This window comes from Oncorhynchus tshawytscha, unplaced genomic scaffold (genome assembly GCF_018296145.1).
Source record: "Oncorhynchus tshawytscha isolate Ot180627B unplaced genomic scaffold, Otsh_v2.0 Un_contig_6012_pilon_pilon, whole genome shotgun sequence".
Taxonomy (NCBI): Eukaryota; Metazoa; Chordata; class Actinopteri; order Salmoniformes; family Salmonidae; genus Oncorhynchus; species Oncorhynchus tshawytscha.
The window spans coordinates 40,430-60,866 of record NW_024608397.1 but is presented as its reverse complement, the minus strand read 5'-3'; the positions used below and the strand labels follow the sequence as shown (position 1 = coordinate 60,866).

The 20,437-nt window shown below is 45.0% G+C and overlaps 2 protein-coding genes across 3 annotated transcripts; both read left to right on the top strand.

Annotated features, from left to right (window-relative positions):
* The first annotated feature begins 97 nt into the window (after positions 1–97).
* Positions 98–10,730, top strand: LOC112217915 (phospholipase DDHD1). Its single transcript, XM_042313112.1, is given in 14 exon segments — positions 98–1,154; positions 1,352–1,534; positions 2,265–2,393; positions 3,110–3,257; positions 3,866–3,975; positions 5,044–5,150; positions 5,280–5,539; positions 5,702–5,780; positions 5,888–6,037; positions 6,294–6,358; positions 6,534–6,651; positions 6,654–6,717; positions 9,450–9,698; positions 10,513–10,730. Coding segments are annotated over 14 exon segments (2,640 nt in total). The 5' UTR covers positions 98–361; the 3' UTR covers positions 10,698–10,730.
* A 3,776-nt stretch (positions 10,731–14,506) lies between these two features.
* On the top strand, positions 14,507–20,145 carry LOC112217914 (syntaxin-binding protein 6). Of its 2 annotated transcripts, XM_024378522.2 has the most exons (7): positions 14,507–14,700; positions 15,347–15,506; positions 16,828–16,958; positions 17,297–17,621; positions 17,918–18,016; positions 18,651–18,823; positions 19,361–20,145. In XM_024378522.2, the coding sequence occupies exons 2-7, from the start codon at positions 15,353–15,355 to the stop codon at positions 19,382–19,384; spliced, it is 906 nt and encodes a 301-aa protein (XP_024234290.1). In that variant the 5' UTR covers positions 14,507–14,700; positions 15,347–15,352; the 3' UTR covers positions 19,385–20,145. The 2 variants fall into 2 exon arrangements, with proteins under 2 accessions (XP_024234290.1, XP_042169047.1); XM_042313113.1 differs by lacking the exons at positions 14,507–14,700; positions 15,347–15,506 and adding an exon at positions 16,051–16,089.
* The last annotated feature ends 292 nt before the right edge of the window (positions 20,146–20,437 follow it).

The window sequence follows — 20,437 nt, the reverse complement described above, 5'->3', positions numbered from 1 at the left end:
TTTTCGCGCATTTGGGAGGAGCACTTAGCCGACCATCTGTAGTAAGCAAACCGCAGATAGGAGGCGAATACAATAGGTGAACAGATAGCCTCCCAGAGTCCCACTTTGTTCCTGCCAGTAGATCTATCTTTCAATCATTTCAAAAAGTCTCAATTTCGATAGCCCAGTTCTGGGAGAGTGGATGAACCGGCGCACAGATGGTGGCATTTGTGGTAATAAGCAAGGAGAAGGTTTTGAAACCGTTAGTCCTGGACCTATCTATGACAAACCATTAGGTAAGCAAAAGGCACAGAAATAAGGTTGAAGACGTAGGCTAGACTATATTGTTTATTTGGACAATAGGCTGTTTTTTTGTCAAGTCATGAGCAATTTTAAGGGCATAAAGTCGACCTCCTGTCAACTGAGCTCGGATAATAATTCCGTGAGCAGCAATGACTGGGATATGGCCAATGATGTGTTTGTGACCTGCTACGAGGACCCGATGGGAGAGAATATACACGGGGAGATGGACTCGGTCCAATCCGGCTTGGAAATACACCTGCCTCCGCTGCTGCTAGGCGATCACCGTTTATCTCAGGACAGCATGCTATTGGGCCTAGTGGAGGAAGCTTACTCGGGTTATCATCCTCTCCCCGACTCGGGGACAGACTATTTGGATATCACAAACGACCTGAACTACACCGAAAGTGATGGGAATGTGACTACAAAGAAACGTAACCGCTCCACCAGTTCCAGGCACCGCGGGGAGGTCGTCACCGAGCTGGGACCAGAGGAAGTGCGATGGTTCTACAAAGAGGACAAGAGAACATGGAAGCCATTTGTTGGACACGACTCTTTGAAAATTGAAGTAATTTACCGCAAATTATGTGAACTAAATCCCTGCAAGGTCAAATGTCGGAGTCCCACCACCGAACAAGAGGAAGCCAGTGATTCGGCCACGGGTTCCGAGCCCCAACTGGAAGATGTGGCACACGGGGGAGCTGTTCAAGCAGAGACGGTGACAGGGGACGCCGAGGTTGGAGGGGACAGAGAATGGGAGAAAGATGAACTCGACCTGGATTCCATAAGTGTAAACGTTGAGGCTGTTTGCGTCAGAGGTGGTCTCTACGAAGTGGACGTCAAAGACAAAGAATGTTACCCCGTCTACTGGAACCGTGAGTAGCCTATTCTTATCACTATAGACGATTCTTCTCTCCCTCACTGTTTGTCATATTAATCCTGATTATATCACAAGGCTGCCATAACAGTCCCAAACCTGTCAGAGCACAGATTGAGCAACTGATACTGCCCATTCAATAGAGTTGCACCGACATCACCATAAGCACAGTGTAATCCCTCTGTATGTCCACAGAGCAGGACCGTATTGCCGTGATGAGGGGTCAGTGGTTCGTCGACGGCACGTGGCTTCCCCTTGAGGAAGACGAGAGTGACCTCATCGAGCTGGAGCACCTTGCCCGTTTCAGGGGGCACCAGATGAGGGAGACCTACGAGGCCACCATTGAAGTGGTGACCACCACAGTGGACAACAAGGATGGTAAAGTGGATGGACTCAATGGCAAGTGGGACATGGGCATGCCGCCGTGTGGGGCGTCGGTTGTGACCGTGTCGATGAAGGGTGTATGTGAAGGATATGAATGAACACACACCCCACTGGTTCTGCACCCAAAAACAAACACTTTGAATAAAGAAAGAACAAAACATAGCTAGAACATTGCACATGGCTACGCAAAATATATTCTGCTCCCAAGTGCTTTCATTGTCCCTGTACCTAACGACAGACAACACTGGCTACTGTTCAGCACTACAGTAAGTGAGTCACTCTACTGTGTGTAGGCTGTCTTTCTGTACTGTCAAACCATTTAGGCCAGCGTCACAAAGAAAGCTCTGGTCAGCTGACCTCGTTTTAGCCGAGCTCCGTCGAAACCAGGTGGACATTCAGAGGTTCACCTGAACGTGAATACAAACTGTCATAGTAAAAATGGAAGGAAAAATGGCAGATTGACGACATACATGACAGCTGTGTCATGTTCATTAGGATACGCCTTAGGAACATGTTTTAAAGCAGAAAAGAAAATCAAGCAATTCTTATTGGACAAGTTCATATCTGTTTGGGACCATTTTCTTCCATGTAGTAACTACTGAACACGACTACTGTTTAAGTGCGTGCAAGTGGGACTTCTCCAAACGTCACTGGAGACTTAATTCACATGAACGGAATGAAGTCAATAGGTCTGTGTTAATTACTGCTCCTCGTCTTCCTCCAGCAATCCACAGTTTGAAACTGAGCCGAAGCCATGTGGACTGGCACAGTGTGGACGAGGTGTATCTCTACAGTGATGCCACCACCTCCAAGATCGCACGCACTGTCACCCAGAGACTGGGCTTCTCCAAAGGTTTGTATCCCCACTGACATGAATTAGGAATCCTCTGTGTTTCACTGCCTACAATATGGTGTGTAACACCTTACTTAAAAGCTGCAGGTACGATGCATCCTATTATGGTTCTAAGGTATTGTAAGCCTTTTCATAAGCATGTATGAACCCCTTGTAATGTCTCATCATCTCATAACGATCCTGACTAAGAACTAGCAGTCTTTTGTGGGATTTGCTCAAATACTTTGTTTTGGGACTCTACATAACTGTACAGTTACAGTAGGCTAATCAAGTTCAAGTTTTTATTTATACTAATTATAGCGTTCAATACAATGTGACATCCATGCGCAACAACATATGAAATAGATAGGATGACAACAACATATGAAATAGATAGGATGACAACAACATATGAAATAGATAGGATGACAACAACATATGAAATAGATAGGATGACAACAACATATGAAATAGATAGGATGACAACAACATATGAAATAGATAGGATGACAACAACATATGAAATAGATAGGATGACAACAACAAAACATGTAAAAACATCCAGCAATTTATTGAGTGACTCATTATTGAGCAGAGAATGGGAGATCTTTTGTACCATTCAGTTGTCAACTCTGGTATAATGTTGTCAGTTGGTTTTCTCCAGCGGGTCTTCCTGCTCTTCCCTGTTTCCCTGTACTCTTGTATATGGTAAAAGAGCTGGTTTAATTCCTCCTCAGCTGGCAGTAGTGGGACACGTCTCCATCGGGGCTATGTGGAAGAGGCAGCGCCCGAGGACACCCCGCCCGAAACAACACACATCGTCTTTGTGGTGCACGGGATTGGCCAGAAGATGGACCAGGGCCGCATCATCAGGAACACAAGCATGTGAGTTACAGGAACAAGGAACTCAGTGACGATATGGTATAAAACTCTCTCAGACCCTGTCAATGAGTTTCATACAATCTAATATGTTTATAATATAGTCATATTATGGGGAAAGTGAGCAGAGTATGAGAAAGTATACCAACCATTGGAGGATTAAATCTAACGTTCTCACAGAACCATTGTTAATGAGCAATTATTATCACCTACAGCACCATTCAAACGTTTGGACACACCTACTCATTCAAGGACTTTCTTTATTTTGACTATTTTCTACATTGTAGAATAATAGTGAAGACATCAAAACTATGAAATAACACATATGGAATCATATAGTAACCAAAAAAGTGTTCAACAAATCAAAATATATTTTATATTTGAGATTCTTCAAAGTAGCCATCCTTTTCCTTGATGACAGCTTTGCACACTCTTGGCATTCTGTCAACCTGCTTCATGTGGTAGTCACAAACTGTATGTTTAGCATTTTGATGCATTAATAATGCATGTATAATGCTTCACAAAGTGGGTATTCATAGGAAATATGACCAAATATTCTTGGTGATGTATTTTTCTTAATGTGGATCTGTGTCTGTGCCATTACTCGTCTATAGGATGAGGGAGGCTGCTAGAAAGATGGAGGAGAAGCATTTCTCAGATCGTTCCACAGGACACGTGGAGTTCCTTCCTGTGGAGTGGAGGTCCAAACTGTGCCTGGATGGAGGTATGTGTGGCCACACCCACTTTGTGACCTATTGAACTCTTATGTGGTCAAAACGTTGTCTGTGGTAGCATAGGTTGAACACCTAAGTGGTGGAAACTGTGGGTAGCATAGATTGAACACCTAAGTGGTGGAAACGTTGTCTGTGGTAGCATAGGTTGAACACCTAAGTGGTGGAAACGTTGTCTGTGGTAGCATAGGTTGAACACCTAAGTGGTGGAAACGTTGTATGTGGTAGCATAGGTTGAACACCTACCACCTAAGTGGTGGAAACGTTGTCTGTGGTAGCATAGGTTGAACACCTAAGTGGTGGAAACGTTGTCTGTGGTAGCATAGGTTGAACACCTAAGTGGTGGAAACGTTGTCTGTGGTAGCATAGGTTGAACACCTAAGTGGTGGAAACGCTGTCTGTGGTAGCATAGGTTGAACACCTAAGTGGTGGAAACGTTGTCTGTGGTAGCATAGGTTGAACACCTAAGTGGAAACGTTGTCTGTGGTAGCATAGGTTGAACACCTAAGTGGTGGAAACGTTGTCATGTGGTAAACGCAGCATAGGTTGAACACCTAAGTGGTGGAAACGTTGTCTGTGGTAGCATAGGTTGAACACCTAAGTGGTGGAAACGTTGTCTGTGGTAGCATAGGTTGAACACCTAAGTGGTGGAAACGTTGTCTGTGGTAGCATAGGTTGAACACCTTGAACACCACCTAAGTGGTGGAAACGTCTGTCTGTGGTAAACGCTGTCTGTGGTAGCATAGATTGCAGGGTGTGGTGTCTGTTTTTATCATGTGAGTAACATTGTATGTGCTTGTGTAATATTTTTCCACATCTACTTTAGACCTCACTTTCAATTTGTTCTAAGAGGTAAATGCAGTAACAGCTGTTGTTGTGTAATGAAGACAAACAAATTAACCTGTGAACCCACTGGTCTGTTTGTGCTTTAGCCGTAACGCATAACAATAAAACAGTTGTTTACTGTACATGCTGTATTCACCAGACGGGTTGAAATGTGTTCTTTGTTGATGACTTCGTGTGTGTGTGTGTGTGTGTGTGTGTGTGTGTGATGGTTGTAGACACGGTGGACTCCATCACTCCAGACAAGGTTCGTGGACTCAGGGATATGCTCAACAGCAGTGCCATGGACATCATGTACTACACCAGCCCTCTGTACAGAGACGAGGTGAGATCCTCACACACACATAAACACACAAACACACACACTTATCATGTGTTGCATTGAACAGTCCCTCACAGAAAGCACTCTCAGCCACACACAAAATCTAATTGGTCCCACTGTTTGTCTCTGTAGATCACTAAGGGTTTAACTCAGGAGCTGAATCGTCTCTACAGCCTCTTCTGCATGCGGAACCCTGAGTTTGGGGAGAGTGGCAAGGTGTCCATCGTGTCCCACTCCCTGGGTTGTGTCATAACCTTCGACATCATGACAGGCTGGGATCCGGTACGCTTCCGTCATGAAGAACTATGGGCCGACCCCGAGGAGATGCAAGAGCGCTGGCCAAGCTGTCAGGGGCGTCAACTACAAGAGGAGATGAGGCTCACACGACTCAGGTCGGTAGACACTCACTAGCCAGGGTCATATTCATTAGGCACCAAACGGATGAACACGACACCGTGGTCACCCAGTCGACCACTATAATTTGTCCCCAGTGTTAAATGTTTACGTTCATTTATAGTTGTGTGATAATGTTGTGTTGCATTCATGTCTAAAAGGTTACGAGATTTGGAAAATCAGTTTGCTGGGTTGCAATCCCCGTCATCTGAAGGCTCTTCTTCAGCCTTGAAATTTAAGGTGACATATTCTTTATTCCATTCCTTCTCATTGTTGTGACAGACCTCCTGAGCTGGGAAGGAACCCTTTGTCATCCTCTGTTCTCTGCACCGTTTATATGCTTCTAGGTGGAGAACTTCTTCTGCATGGGTTCTCCCCTTGCCGTGTTCTTGGCGTTACGAGGGATCCGACCGGGGAACAACGTGACTCAGGATCACATCTTACCCAAATCCATCTGCCAACGTCTCTTCAACGTCTTTCATCCTACCGACCCTGTGGTGAGCAAACCAACTGAACCAACTGAGTCATTCAGTCATGCAGTCAGTCACTGATGGTGTACTGTAGTATACTGTACCTATAAAGGATTGGAAGGTGAAAGGGGAAGAGCTTTGGTAGAGGCTCAGCTGCCATTTCCGCCTCCAGAATCACATCAAGCGGCTAGCTAGCGTAGCAAGATTTGGTTCTGGGTTCCAGTATCGAGATTGCTGATGGCATGGTGGATGTGCTTAATGATGCCTATGGCTGTATTTTCAGGCTTACCGATTGGAGCCGCTGATCTTAAAGAACTACAGTAACATTTCACCTGTCCAAATACACTGGTGAGTAGTGGATTTAATATGTTATTTTGAATATACTAGTTCACAGTCAGCGCACACACACACACACACACACACACAGATTGGTGGCAGAGCAGCACCCCTGGAGCAGTGTTGTATGAATCAGGAATTTCCATGTTTGTGAATGACATGTATATATTGTGACCGGGTTCTACAGGTATAACACATGTAGTCCGACACCGTACGACCAGATCCGTCCCACGCTGCTCAACCCTGCACTGAAGGAGAGAGCATCCATCTCGGACACGGAGAGCCTCCCCAGCCCCTGTACCTCCCCCCCCCTCAGACCCGAAGACACTACGGAGAGTCCATCACAAATCTGGGGAAAGCCAGCATTATGGGTGAGAGAGGGGCGGGAGAGAGAGGGGGAGGAAGGAGAGACATAGGGACTTTCTGTGACAGGTTCTTTATTTTTATCTCCTTGCTATTTAGACTTTACTGTTCGTAGTGGAGAGAGTGGGCTGTTAGGTCGTAGTGGAGAGAGTGGGCTGTTAGGTCGTAGTGGAGAGAGTGGGCTGTTAGGTCGTAGTGGAGAGAGTGGGCTGTTAGGTCGTAGTGGAGAGAGTGGGCTGTTAGGTCGTAGTGGAGAGAGTGGGCTGTTAGGTCGTAGTGGAGAGAGTGGGCTGTTAGGTCGTAGTGGAGAGAGTGGGCTGTTAGGTCGTAGTGGAGAGAGTGGGCTGTTAGGTCGTAGTGGAGAGAGTGGGCTGTTAGGTCGTAGTGGAGAGAGTGGGCTGTTAGGTCGTAGTGGAGAGAGTGGGCTGTTAGGTCGTAGTGGAGAGAGTGGGCTGTTAGGTCGTAGTGGAGAGAGTGGGCTGTTAGGTCGTAGTGGAGAGAGTGGGCTGTTAGGTCGTAGTGGAGAGAGTGGGCTGTTAGGTCGTAGTGGAGAGAGTGGGCTGTTAGGTCGTAGTGGAGAGAGTGGGCTGTTAGGTCGTAGTGGAGAGAGTGGGCTGTTAGGTCGTAGTGGAGAGAGTGGGCTGTTAGGTCGTAGTGGAGAGAGTGGGCTGTTAGGTCGTAGTGGAGAGAGTGGGCTGTTAGGTCGTAGTGGAGAGAGTGGGCTGTTTGGTCGTAGTGGAGAGAGTGGGCTGTTTGGTCGTAGTGGAGACAGTGGGCTGTTTGGTCGTAGTGGAGACAGTGGGCTGTTTGGTCGTAGTGGAGACAGTGGGCTGTTTGGTCGTAGTGGAGACAGTGGGCTGTTTGGTCGTAGTGGAGACAGTGGGCTGTTTGGTCGTAGTGGAGACAGTGGGCTGTTTGGTCGTAGTGGAGACAGTGGGCTGTTTGGTCGTAGTGGAGACAGTGGGCTGTTTGGTCGTAGTGGAGACAGTGGGCTGTTTGGTCGTAGTGGAGACAGTGGGCTGTTTGGTCGTAGTGGAGACAGTGGGCTGTTTGGTCGTAGTGGAGACAGTGGGCTGTTTGGTCGTAGTGGAGACAGTGGGCTGTTTGGTCGTAGTGGAGACAGTGGGCTGTTTGGTCGTAGTGGAGACAGTGGGCTGTTTGGTCGTAGTGGAGACAGTGGGCTGTTTGGTCGTAGAGGAGAGAGTGGGCTGTTTGGTCGTAGAGGAGAGAGTGGGCTGTTAGGTCGTAGTGGGGAGAGTGGGCTGTTAGGTCGTAGTGGGGAGAGTGGGCTGTTAGGTCGTAGTGGGGAGAGTGGGCTGTTAGGTCGTAGTGGGGAGAGTGGGCTGTTAGGTCGTAGTGGGGAGAGTGGGCTGTTAGGTCGTAGTGGGGAGAGTGGGCTGTTTGGGTTCAGTCAAGGACAGACCCACCCACATACACAAAAGTATGTGAACACACCTTCAAATTAATTGAATCGGCTATTTCAGCCATACCTGTTGCTGACAGGTGTATTATATCGAGCACACATCCATGCAATCTCCATAGACAAACATTGGCAGTAGAATGGCCTTACTGAAGAGCTCAGTGACTTTCAACATGGCACCGTCATAGGATGCCACCTTTCCAACAAGTCAGTTCGTCAAATTTCTGCCCTGCTAGAGCTGCCCCAGTCAACTGTAAATGCTGTCATTGGGAAGTGGAAATGTCTAGGAGCAACAAAGGCTCCGCCTCGGGCCCACTGAGTGTTGAAGAGCATAGTGCGTAAAAATGGTCTGTCCTCGGTTGCAAAGCCTGCCACCATTGAATTCTGGAGCAGTGGAAACGCGTTCTCTGGAGTGATGAATCATGCTTTACCATCTGGCAGTCCGACGGACTAATCTAGGTTTGGCGGATGCCAGACCATTTCTGTGCTTCCAACTTTGTGGCAACAGTTTGGGTAAGGCCTTTTCCTTTTCAGCATGACAAAGCCCCTGTGCACAAAGCGAGGTCCTTACAGAAATGGTTTGTCGATCGGTGTGGAACAACTTGACTGGCCTGCACAGAGCCCTCACCTCAACCACATTGAACACCTTTGGGTTGAATTGGAATGCCGACTGCAAACCAGGCCTATTCGCCCAACATCAGTGCCCGACCTCACTAATGCTCTTGTAGCTGAATGGAAGCAAGTCCCCACAGAAATGTTCCAACATCTAGTGAAAAGCCTCCCCAGAAGAGTCAAGGCTTTTATAGCAGTCAAGGGGGGGACCGACTCCATATTAATGCCCAGGAGTTCAGAATGAGATGTTCGACGAGCAGGTATCCACATACTTTTGTATATATGTCATTTTGTGGAAAGATGTAATTTGATCTCGCTGAAACAGAATAGCTTTCATAGCTGAATCACTGTCCAGAAAACACAGCCTCAACAAATCAAGGGAGAGCAATTAAGTCTTATAACAGGGATTGACACTAGAGGACCTCTGATTCCTATATTTCCTTTATTCAGGATTAGATCATATTTTTTTAAAGAACACTTTATAATTACAAATCTAAGGTAATTATTTGTAGATGCGTGGGTGTGCTGTGTACAATTTAAATGTTATTGTGTTTTCCTGCCTATATCTGTGAGGACACATTAGTTGATTGATATGTGTTGTCCTGTGCTGTGCTGCTCAATGTGACTGTGTGTGCGTGTTCGTGTGTTTGTATGTGTGTGTGTGTGTCTGTCTGTCTTTGAGTTTCGCTGTGTTCTCCATGTCGGCAGGTGCGGCCAGTCTCGGGAAAGGCATTGGCGGGATCTTCTTCTCCCGCTTCTCACGCTCAAGTGGTCAGGTGGGCAACGTGGAGGAGGAGCCTTCCGATTCAGAGGGCGGGGTCTTGGAGGTGGATAATGCCATATCAGGAGAGGAGGGTGTGGCTACGGAGTTAGAGAAGTTACCTGTAGTAGAGGAGACAAGGGAAATAGAGTCCTCCATATCTCGGTCCACCTCAGCTATCCTGGACAACACCACATGTACGTATCAGGGATGGAAATCAAGCTAGCCCGTGGCTAGTACTTTTCAGACCAGGCTAGTAGAAAATGTGTCCAACTAGGCCAACATGGCACAGATTTCGGACCTGCGCTGGTAAAAATTGCAGTCTATTTAGCCTGGCTGGTCAGTGCCCAAAGTCCTTAAAGACATACTTTGGCAACTACTAAGTATTTTTTAAACATCCTGCTTTGGGCTGGATGTGTCAATGTGTAGTTCATACTGTACATGCATCATCTATGAGCAGAATTACTGTCTTACCTCAATTAGCCACAAAGTGCTTTAACAGTAACCCAGCAATACCACCAAGAAGCCAGAGCACAGTGGCCCGGAAAACCTCCTTGGAATGAAGACATCTAGAAACTCTGCCCTGTAACATAACCAATCCTGTATCATAATGAGGAAATGTAGAAACTCTGCCCTGTAACATAACCAATCCTGTATCATAATGAGGAAATGTAGAAACTCTGCCCTGTAACATAACCAATCCTGTATCATAATGAGGAAATGTAGAAACTCTGCCCTGTAACATAACCAATCCTGTATCATAATGAGGAAATGTAGAAACTCTGCCCTGTAACATAACCAAAAGTACAAACTCAAGCTAAATCAAGTGTTAGTATATAAAGTGTTTGAAAAACCCAGGTATGCTCCGTCATATTGTTATGGGAAACCAGCAGTGAACTTTACTATGAACTATGTCCTTTTCCTCTTCTCTTTTCTAATTCTGTTTGGTTACAGTATCTATGTCTAGTATTACAAGTGTTTGTTTTAACTCTGTCTTTCTTTGTGTTACAGTGGAGTTGGAGAGGCGCATTGACTTTGAGTTGCGAGAAGGCATGGTGGAGAGCCGCTATTGGTCGGCGGTGACCTCGCACACAGCCTATTGGTGTTCACACGACGTGGCACTGTTTCTTCTCACCTTCATGTATAGACAGGGGTATTCCACTCAGCTCTCTGAGGATAACCCAGAGTTATCCTAACCCACAGCCAAAACACACACACACACACACACAGAGACACACACAGAGAGAGACACACACACATACACACACACACACACACACAGAGACACACACACATACACACACACACAGAGAGAGGCACACACACACAGAGACACACACACACACACACAGAGAGATACACACACACACACAGAGAGAGACACACACACACAGAGAGACACGCACACACACAGAGGGAGACACACACACTATTTTTCCCTTTCCCTCAACACATATAATAGTATCCCAGTGTACACACAAAGATTTGCGACCAGACCGATTAGACATAACTGTGTATCAGAGACCACTTCACAGCCTGTGGTCATCCCGTCAAAGACCGTACCCTTTACCCTATGGTCCTAATAGTGACTGTTCCTCATATACCCACCCTGTGGGTTTATTGAAGACTTTACCCCCCAGGCACACACCAACCTCAACGAAGACTGTTCCTCTTTCCTGTGACTAAATGATGCCTCTAGGACCAAGCATCTGTCAGTGTTCATTATCTTGGACATGGCATTGACTGTGTTGGTGTCGGACACAGCTTTGAGTGGGTTTGTGTGACTCCTGAAACTGTAGCCATGCCTCTAGCCCAACCTCTCCTCTCACAACTCCCAGCATCAACACTCATTTAGATGTTTAGCCTGTTGAGAGTGTTACATCCAAATCCATCCTCAGAACATTGAAACCCATTTGGTTTCATCATTTGATTTCAACCCGTTAGGTGGAATCAAAGTGGATTGTTGCAGAAGGTTTGAAGTAGCCTGGTTAAACACAGTTTTTTCCGTTCAGTCTGGTTTGACCAGGCTAGGGTTAATGCTGCTTGGATGAGGTCATTGGACCTGAGCATGTGGTAGAGTAAATAGAATGTAGCTCTATAGACTACCTGTACTGCTACGATGATGATATGTTGAGGTACCATGTTTACACTAACTAACTAACTGAACATTTCTATAAGGGATGATGGAAAGATGCTAATGTTGAGTCGACAACTTGAGCAAAGTTGCCAAATACAGTTATTTGCTTATGTCTCATAACCTAATGGCAGGTTCGGTCTCTTGGCTGATCCATCCATCAGAAGACCACAGAATTGTTTCAGTTCTGCTGCGAATTGTCTTGATCCAACAGAGCACTACTATATCCGTTTGTACTACTAACGCTGACATGTTGCACATAACGCAGTAACTTTCTAGTCAGGCAACAAACAGACAACATATCAGTAAAACAAGAGGAACACAGGCATGAAGGACCCATGCAACATGTTTTATTTACATCCAAGTAACTAAAGAGAGTAGCATTGGAGAGGACAGGATAATAAACTGTACTAATACAATATGCTTTATTAGAATCAATAATGATGTGGGTCAAAATGAAAACAGTATGCAGTATGTACATAGACAGGGAGGTATATGCTTTGCTTGGGCTCCAGAGTGGAGCAGCGGTCTAAGGCACTGCATCTCAAGTGCAAGACCTGACACTACAGTCCCTGGTTTGAATCCAGGCTGAATCACATCCGGCCGTGATTGGGAGTCCTATAGGGTGCTGCACAATTGGCCCAGCGTTGTCCAAGTTTGGCCGTCATTGTAAATAAGAATTTGTTCTTAATTAACTGACTTGCCTAGTTAAATAAAGGTTAAAAAAAAAATCTTGCTGTTAGTGAGGGATTACAGCATGCAGGCTCATTTATTAAAAGCTTTTAGCAAAGTAATTACACTAACATCGAATGACATCACTTACATCAGATCTCTGCCAGAATAAAGCTTGCCATCAGGAGTTTTTTTTATATGATTTGTGTAAACTCAGTAGAGTTTTGTTTTTAAACACAGTATCTGTTAGGATGACTTTTTACTGTCTTGTGAATGTTAGCTATTTCATTTCTCCTCAGATGTGTTTGAAGGCCTCTCTTGTTAGATCAGACTGTCAGAGTCCTTGGTATTCTACTTTGTCATCCCCATGCCTTTGCTCTAACACCTGGTTCCCACTATAGTGCCGATCCAAATCAAACTGTGCTGGCACAGATATTTTATTTTCACATTGTCCTTTCTAGCATGGTTCTAACAGCTATGGCGGATGCATAACCAGACCAGGCCAGTGCAACACAGCATAGTTTGGTTCTGTAGTATGAAAGGGTATTGAGAAACCTCTTAGTGAGTCTTACCCATGGTTCTCTCCTTGATTTGGCATATCCTTGTTTACATGTCGTCCCACTGGGCACAGACGTCAATTCAACGTCTATTCCACGTTGGTTCAACGTAATTTCATTGAAACAACATTGATTCAACCAGTGTGTGCCCAGTGGGATGTTGTCACTGTTACACTCATAGAGATGATAGGTTCATTACCCATTCATGTGCCATAACATGTAAGTGACATCGATGTCTTCTCTTCATTTCGCATAGAGTTGTAATTGAAGACAAAATGAAGTATTGTACCCTAGGGAACAGTGGCGGCTGCTGAGGGGACGGCTTATAACGGATGGAACGGAGCAAATGGAATGGAATAAACACATGGAAACCATTTGATACCATTCCACCAATTCCGCTACATCCATTACCACGAGCCCATCCCCCTTCACCCATTACCACGAGCCTGTCCCCTTCACCCATTACCACGAGCCCGTCCCCTTCATCCATTACCACGAGCCCGTCCCCCTTCATCCATTACCACGAGCCTGTCCCCTTCACCCATTACCACGAGCCTGTCCCCTTCACCCATTACCACGAGCCCGTCCCCTTCATCCATTACCACGAGTGTCCCCTTCACCCATTACCACGAGCCTGTCTTCCCCAATTAAGGTGCCACCAACCTCCTGTGCTAAGGAAATGTAATTGTGATTGTGTTGTGGGTCGTCCACCCTTCAGCCATATTCCCTTTTGCCTTCCACCAGAGGACACTATTTTTCTGTCATGTCTCTTCTCCACTCACTGTCTGATCCACTCATGCTCACTCTTTTTAACGGTCGCCACTTGTTACCACAGCCTCAAAGTAGAAAAAACGCATTTTTCTAAAAATGTGATTCAAAACCTAACCCGAACCTTAACCACCCTGCTAAACTTATGCCCAAACCTAACCTTAAATTAAGCACATTTTTGTTTTCATACATTTTTACGATAGCCAATTTCGACTTTTGGGCTGTGGTAACTAGTGGAAACCATTTTTTTCCCGTTCCCTCTTCAAATGAATGACGTGGTGCTTAACCTATATTAAACTATATCTCTACAACTGTCTGTCTGTGGTCTCCGTGCATTCAACATTAGGCCTACTTTTGAATAAATAAAGACGAGCCATATCAGTGAGCTTTGGAAATAGTGTCGTGGCAAATTCAACTTTTTAAAGAGGCAATCAGCGGTAACTACATCCTTTTTTAGACTTTTAGATGAATGATATGTACCCACGGATTCTTGAAGAATATAACTTATACATGTCTCATGAGCTTAGTTCAACTGTCACACTAAAATATAAGCTTGTGTTACTCCAATGTTTGGAAACAAAAAATGGAAACAAACACTATATAGCCTCAAAACATGGTTAAAACAACACTTTTGATGGATCCTTACATGCATAGCTGTCTATGGATTGGAGAGTGAATACATTTATCTAGCACAATCATATTTTTACCAAACCAGGAGTGAGGGTGCCGTTGCTATTGTTTTTGCTGCTGATTTCCAGTTTAATGTATTCCTGAGAGAGCAACCTGCAAAGAGTAAGCCTATGAAGAATGATGGTAAACCAAGATTAAAATAATTATTGTATGAGATTCAACCCAATAAATCATTTCCCCCACGTGACTTCTAACTTGTTCAAATGGGATGGTCTCCAGACAGAGTCATCTTCTCCGCAATGCTCTAGAGTAGAAATTTAACTCGGATTGTAAACCTTGTGGCGGTTGATTAGAGGTGGCAGCCCGACAAGCCATGCGAGTCGTTTGGTAATCAGCCTAGCTGTTTCTGCATCTTGGTGGAGTAAAACAACAAACAAGGTATTGTATACCATACAACGTTCTTCTCTCTTAGTTGTATTTCGAGGGTTACTAAATAATAATCGATAAAGCATTTGGGGATTTTGATGATGATAAATGTAATCATATTTAAACGAATAAAGAGGACCCGTGACACATTCATTTGAATCAGTTTAATGCGTCTCCCACTCTAACAGGTGTGCAGTTCACCTTTCACTAGCTACAATACAGATAGTTTCACCAGATAATGTGGTTTAACCGAAGAGTTTTGGTATCCATTACTGGGAGATACATGATCGGTGCTGTTTGGTGTAATACTTTGGCGACACTGTCTTTGTCCTTCATTTATGGAAACACGGGTCTCGTAAGTGGCCCATTGCAGGTGTCGGTTTTGAATGTAGAAAATGTTATTTTAATAAATTCTTGTTTTGCTCCATGAAGATATCTCTGCGCTACACTAAACACTACCTACCCTGTAACTCCCAGTAATTGAATACAAACAAATATTTGTTACACCAGATAATGTGATTTAACCAATCTGTAGCTAACCTTTCACATACGATGTTATTCATTTGGAAGACAATACACTAAGCATGTGACTCACGAGTAAAATACTCAATATTTTCCTTCATCAATCTGTTTTGTCTATTGGCTATCCTACTCCCAGATCACTATGAATATCCAGTCAGTTATCAACAGGGAAGTGTTTGCCCCCCGGGATGAGAGGATACTAGTGGCTGTGGAGGTTAAGAGGAGAAAAAGGAAAAAGGTTCCCTTTCTTCCCACTGGAGGCAAGGGAGAATATATGACATACATCTGTCTGTCAGGTAGGCTCCTATTTCTCTAACATTTCAGGTAGGCTAACATGACATACATCTGTCTGTCAGGTAGGCTCCTCTAACATATTTCTCTATGACATACATCTGTCTGTCAGGTAGGCTCCTCTAACATATTTCTTTATGACATACATCTGTCTGTCAGGTAGGCTCCTCTAACATATTTCTATGACATACATCTGTCTGTCAGGTAGGCTCCTCTAACATATTTCTCTATGACATACATCTGTCTGTCAGGTAGGCTCCTCTAACATATTTCTCTATGACATACATCTGTCTGTCAGGTAGGCTCCTCTAACATATTTCTCTATGACATACATCTGTCTGTCTGTCTGTCAGGTAGGCTCCTCTAACATATTTCTCTATGACATACATCTGTCTGTCAGGTAGGCTCCTCTAACATATTTCTCTATGACATACATCTGTCTGTCAGGTAGGCTCCTCTAACATATTTCTTTATGACATACATCTGTCTGTCAGGTAGGCTCCTCTAACATATTTCTTTATGACATACATCTGTCTGTCAGGTAGGCTCCTCTAACATATTTCTTTATGACATACATCTGTCTGTCAGGTAGGCTCCTCTAACATATTTCTCTCAGCTGGGACCATTGTGACTTGAATTTTAAATCCAGGACTTGTTGATCTGCTGTGTATATATACAACTCTCTTGTTCAGGATTAAAAGGCTACGTTGTTTAACCATCTCATGGTGGAATTATCTGACTGGAAGGATGCAGAGGTATTCATTGTGTTGCAGTCAGGGCATTGTGATGCTGGCTATCTAATACCACTGAGTCTGACGTTGTCAGAGGACATGGATCCTATAATTGAGCAGGAAGGATCACTTGCATATTATTTAGATGTTCAGTGTCACTCACTCTCCATCCATAGTAGCTATTGTTACTGTGATGAAGTCACCCAGAGTGATGGGCATTCACTGCCCCAGTGTCCCTCGAGGGACTCTTCACACCGTCCCAATTACACCACTGACGGAAGAGTGACTAGTGTCCTCAGCTGGCACTGCCAGTCTCCCCATTACAACCCCTCATATCATTTGAACAAGAGAATCCACTGAAGAAGAATGGGCATTGGCGGTCTGTTTGTTGATCTGTGATGGTGACTGGTCCCGTGTGTGTCCAATGTTTGTAAAAAATCAAACACACGTTTAGTAGTGGAAAGTGAATCCTAAATCTATTCTTTATATCCTGTCTTCATTGTAGTACTGTGTAGATTTACTTTGATATTTTTACATTATATGACGTGTGCTTTGGTTTCATATTTCTAACCGATGACCCCTCCTAATCCCCCAGTGACCAATAAGAGACCAGCCCAGCTCCTCATCACCAAGGTCAAGCAGTTTGGAGGCTCTGCCCCCTTCACCAGGAGGTCACAGTGGAGTGTGGAGCAGCTCCGCCAGGTCGATGGCATCGACCCCAACAAGGTGACGTCATCATAGAGATGGTATAGATGTGATTTTCTGTGTAGTGTTTTTTTTTTTTCTGTGTATCTTAGCCTGTACTGCCTAGACTCTCTGGAAGCCCTGTATCCATTGTTCAGTTTCCCAAAGCAGAATGGATGAGAATCAGTGCGGTTTGGGGGCTAATTAGACTAGTAGAGCCAATCGGGTCTTGATGGATAAAGGGTTGAATTGGGATTGGAGCACCAGGATTCTGACCCATGTGTTTCTGGGCGATTGGTTTGGTCCACTATTCTCCTCTACTGTCTTGTGACCTCTCTATCGTATCCCTCATCTGTATACCCTTCTGTAAACTCCCACAGGACTGCCCAGAGTTTGACCTGGTATTCGACAACGCCTTTGACCAATGGGTGGCCAGCTCAGCGGCAGAGAAGTGCATCTTCATCCAGATCATGTACCACGCCTGTCAGACTTACTGGGAGGGCAAGGAGCGGGTCCCTGGTGGCCTGGGTAGCCCAGCTGGAGACCAGCAGAAGGATCAGAGAGCTAGTCCAGGGGCCCAGGTTAGCCCAGGATCCCAAGGGGGCCAAAGAGGAGGTCCAGGGGCCCAGGCTAGACGGAAGAGCACAGTGGGTCCCAGGCCCCGCCAGACTGAATTTGTCAACTGTCAGTCCAAACTCACAGGAGGTAAAGGGGTGTGAAAGGAGAAGCGTAGTCTGTCAAAAGTCAGTCCCAATTCACTCCCTTCCCCTTGGTCCTAACCCTTCCATGTTTGCAGATCGACGTGCATTGACCTAGGGGAAGTGTTAGGGTGCAATATTGACCAGCTATCAGTTTGCATTATTCTGAGACTGTAGGAGTGGTTTATCCTCATGATATGGCATGGACTCCAATTTCCTGTTTAATTCTGTACTGTCTATTTGCCCTATTGATCATGGTTATGATACAGCTTTTATCAGTCTCATTGGGTGTCATTCTAACAGATGCCTGCACTGTGAATCTGGTCATCTACCGTTGCAAGGTCTTCTTCAACCGCATGAAGAAGGGGATGGTTTCAAAACAAAGCAGTCCTCAGGTTGGAGGTAAGGGGACAAAACAACCGTCAATAATATAAGGACAAACCTTAGTGGTAGGCCTATGGCTCTATCCTTTATATTCTCCTTTATAATCCTCTCTCAGGCGATGGATGGTTTTGTCAATTGTCCTCTGTAACACCTCTCTCCGCTACAGTAGAGAATGGCTCTTCTATGAGGTTGCGGCTAGCTGACTGGCGACTTTGTGTCCAAACCTCCTGCTAAAATAACAAAGGCTAGCCTTGAGTCTGCGGGGTAGGGAGACTGAGAAGAAACGCGGCTCCTCATGGAACCAACTGACGTGTGTGTGTGTGTGTGTGTGTGGCACAGGGAGAGGTGCCAGGCAGTAGCAGGGCATAGAGATGTAGACCAACAGAAAATGTAGGGCAGTCTCTCTCCTAAGTTGACCAGTCCAGGTGGCATGATCTAGCCCCCCCTACAGATTGTTACCTCTCTCTCGACAAACATTAGTTTAGAATAAAAGAAAGCAAAGATGGCTAGATCGACATTTTGATTCTGGCTCTTGGATGTTGTAACATAATGTTATACCTGTTTGGTATCCCATCTAGGTATCCTATCTTTGGTGTGTGTGGTCTTGACCAGTTTTTGTCTCTGTCTCTCTGTTTCTCTGTGTGTTGTGCAGCAGGTCACAGAGCAAGTCCCAGTGGGCAGCGCCCCCCAGGGGGCAGTATGGGTAGTGTAGTCCAGAGGGCCAGCCAGGCCCTGCAGGAGCGTGGGGAGAGACTGGGCCGTGCCGAGAACCAGACAGTAGACCTGATGCACAAAGCCCAGCAGTTTGCAGACACTGCCCACAAGGTGAGACGCTGCGCTGTTAAATATCAACACCACAGACACACCACAGACACACGGCAGACACACCACAGACACACCACAGACAGTTGGGGGAAAGTTTGATTTCAGCCTCTGCGTTTGGTCCAGCCATGCTCGTGACATATGAGCAACTTAACATGTATTATGAAGTGTGTATCATTCCACACTATGCTGTGTAGTTGACCTTGTCTAGAATACCTACCCAATGAGAGAGCCAGAGGGCTACCAACACCCCCATACCATTAGGTTTTACAGTAATTGTGAGCCAATCAATCCTCATAATAAACTCTTCATTTGGAGAGGAGGCATTATAAGTATACCAGCGTAACACTCTCATTGATGAGAACATACACAGGTAATTAACTCATTAATTAAATGTTTATGTAATTGGATGACATTGGTAATCTAAAACTATTAGGCCCTAGAATGCTTTAAAGTGGCCCATCAAAGAGAAAACACCTTTTTTATTTCAGGGGAAATGAGCTAGAATGTGAAAATGATGAGACTTTCTTTCTCCTCTAGCTGGCTCTGAAGTATTCAAACTAGAGGCATCTCTTCCTGTGGGTCCGCTCCTGGAGTCCGTGGCCCTATTTCACCTGTTGATTCTATGGATAACTTCTATACTAATGTTGTGCTGAGGCATAGTTTAGTTGAAACCCAGTGGATGCTGCAATTCCTCTGTGAAGAATCCTATGTTCTGAGAGGAGTGGAGGGTTGTGGTACTTGCTCTTAGGACACTGACTATGTCAAAAGGACATGGAAACCTTTACAGATGGGCAGTGGGGAGGACGGCCCAGTTATGGACCTCTGAGTTTAAGAATGACCTTTAACCTCCAGAATGGGACCTGTGGATCACATGACGGTGTTGTTTCATGGCATAGCTAGCTGGTTTACTGGATGGCAACGTTGTCACAATGCTCCCACTGCTTGAGTGTACTTGTCTTCCCTGCTTCAGTAGCCTGTGCTCTGATGACGAGGACTTTAGATTTTGGGGGTTTCACATGTTTTTAGACATTTTAATATTGGCATATCTGAATTCTCAGTAAAAAGCTTTTCAGGATTCATGTGTCTTCTCCGCTATGGAAGTATATTTCAATGGTGGTTTTGCTCGTTACATAAATAATTGCTCATTTATGACTGTAAACAGGCACACGCATAGAGAGCAGCTGGTGAATGATTGATTTAGATTGATACTGGAGAATCCATTTTACCCATGGGAGGGGTTACCAATTAGTCATTTAATGTTTGAATGGTGTTGAATGTAAGTATGGCTGTTTCAGGTTTTTGCCTTAGTCTTGTGCTAGCTGGTGAAATGTTTATTTTCTTTGCATGGTGATGCTTTAGTAAGTTTAGTCTTGATTTCTTGGCACTTTCTAAATATGACTATTGTATGGATTCCTATATTGCACTATAATTTGCTTCCACTATTTTTCACTGCTAAATTCCTCCACTACCCTCTCCCTGCTTGCATCATCCATTGATTAGTCACTAATCACTATTCCAAATTCAAGTTGCTCATCTATCTGATCCTTGTCTATTGTCTTTGTCTAATCATGTGTGAGTCATTGATCCCCGGTCTTGTCACTTATGTGTCGTGTG

Excerpts from the sequence above, each read along its gene's own strand:
- LOC112217914 (XM_024378522.2), top strand. The coding sequence starts at position 15,353 with ATGAATATCCAGTCAGTTATCAACAGGGAAGTGTTTGCCCCCCGGGAT. Across the intron at positions 17,622-17,917 it reads TCAGTCCAAACTCACAGGAG|ATGCCTGCACTGTGAATCTG; the intron begins GTAAAGGGGTGT and ends TCATTCTAACAG. Across the intron at positions 18,017-18,650 it reads AAGCAGTCCTCAGGTTGGAG|CAGGTCACAGAGCAAGTCCC; the intron begins GTAAGGGGACAA and ends TGTGTTGTGCAG.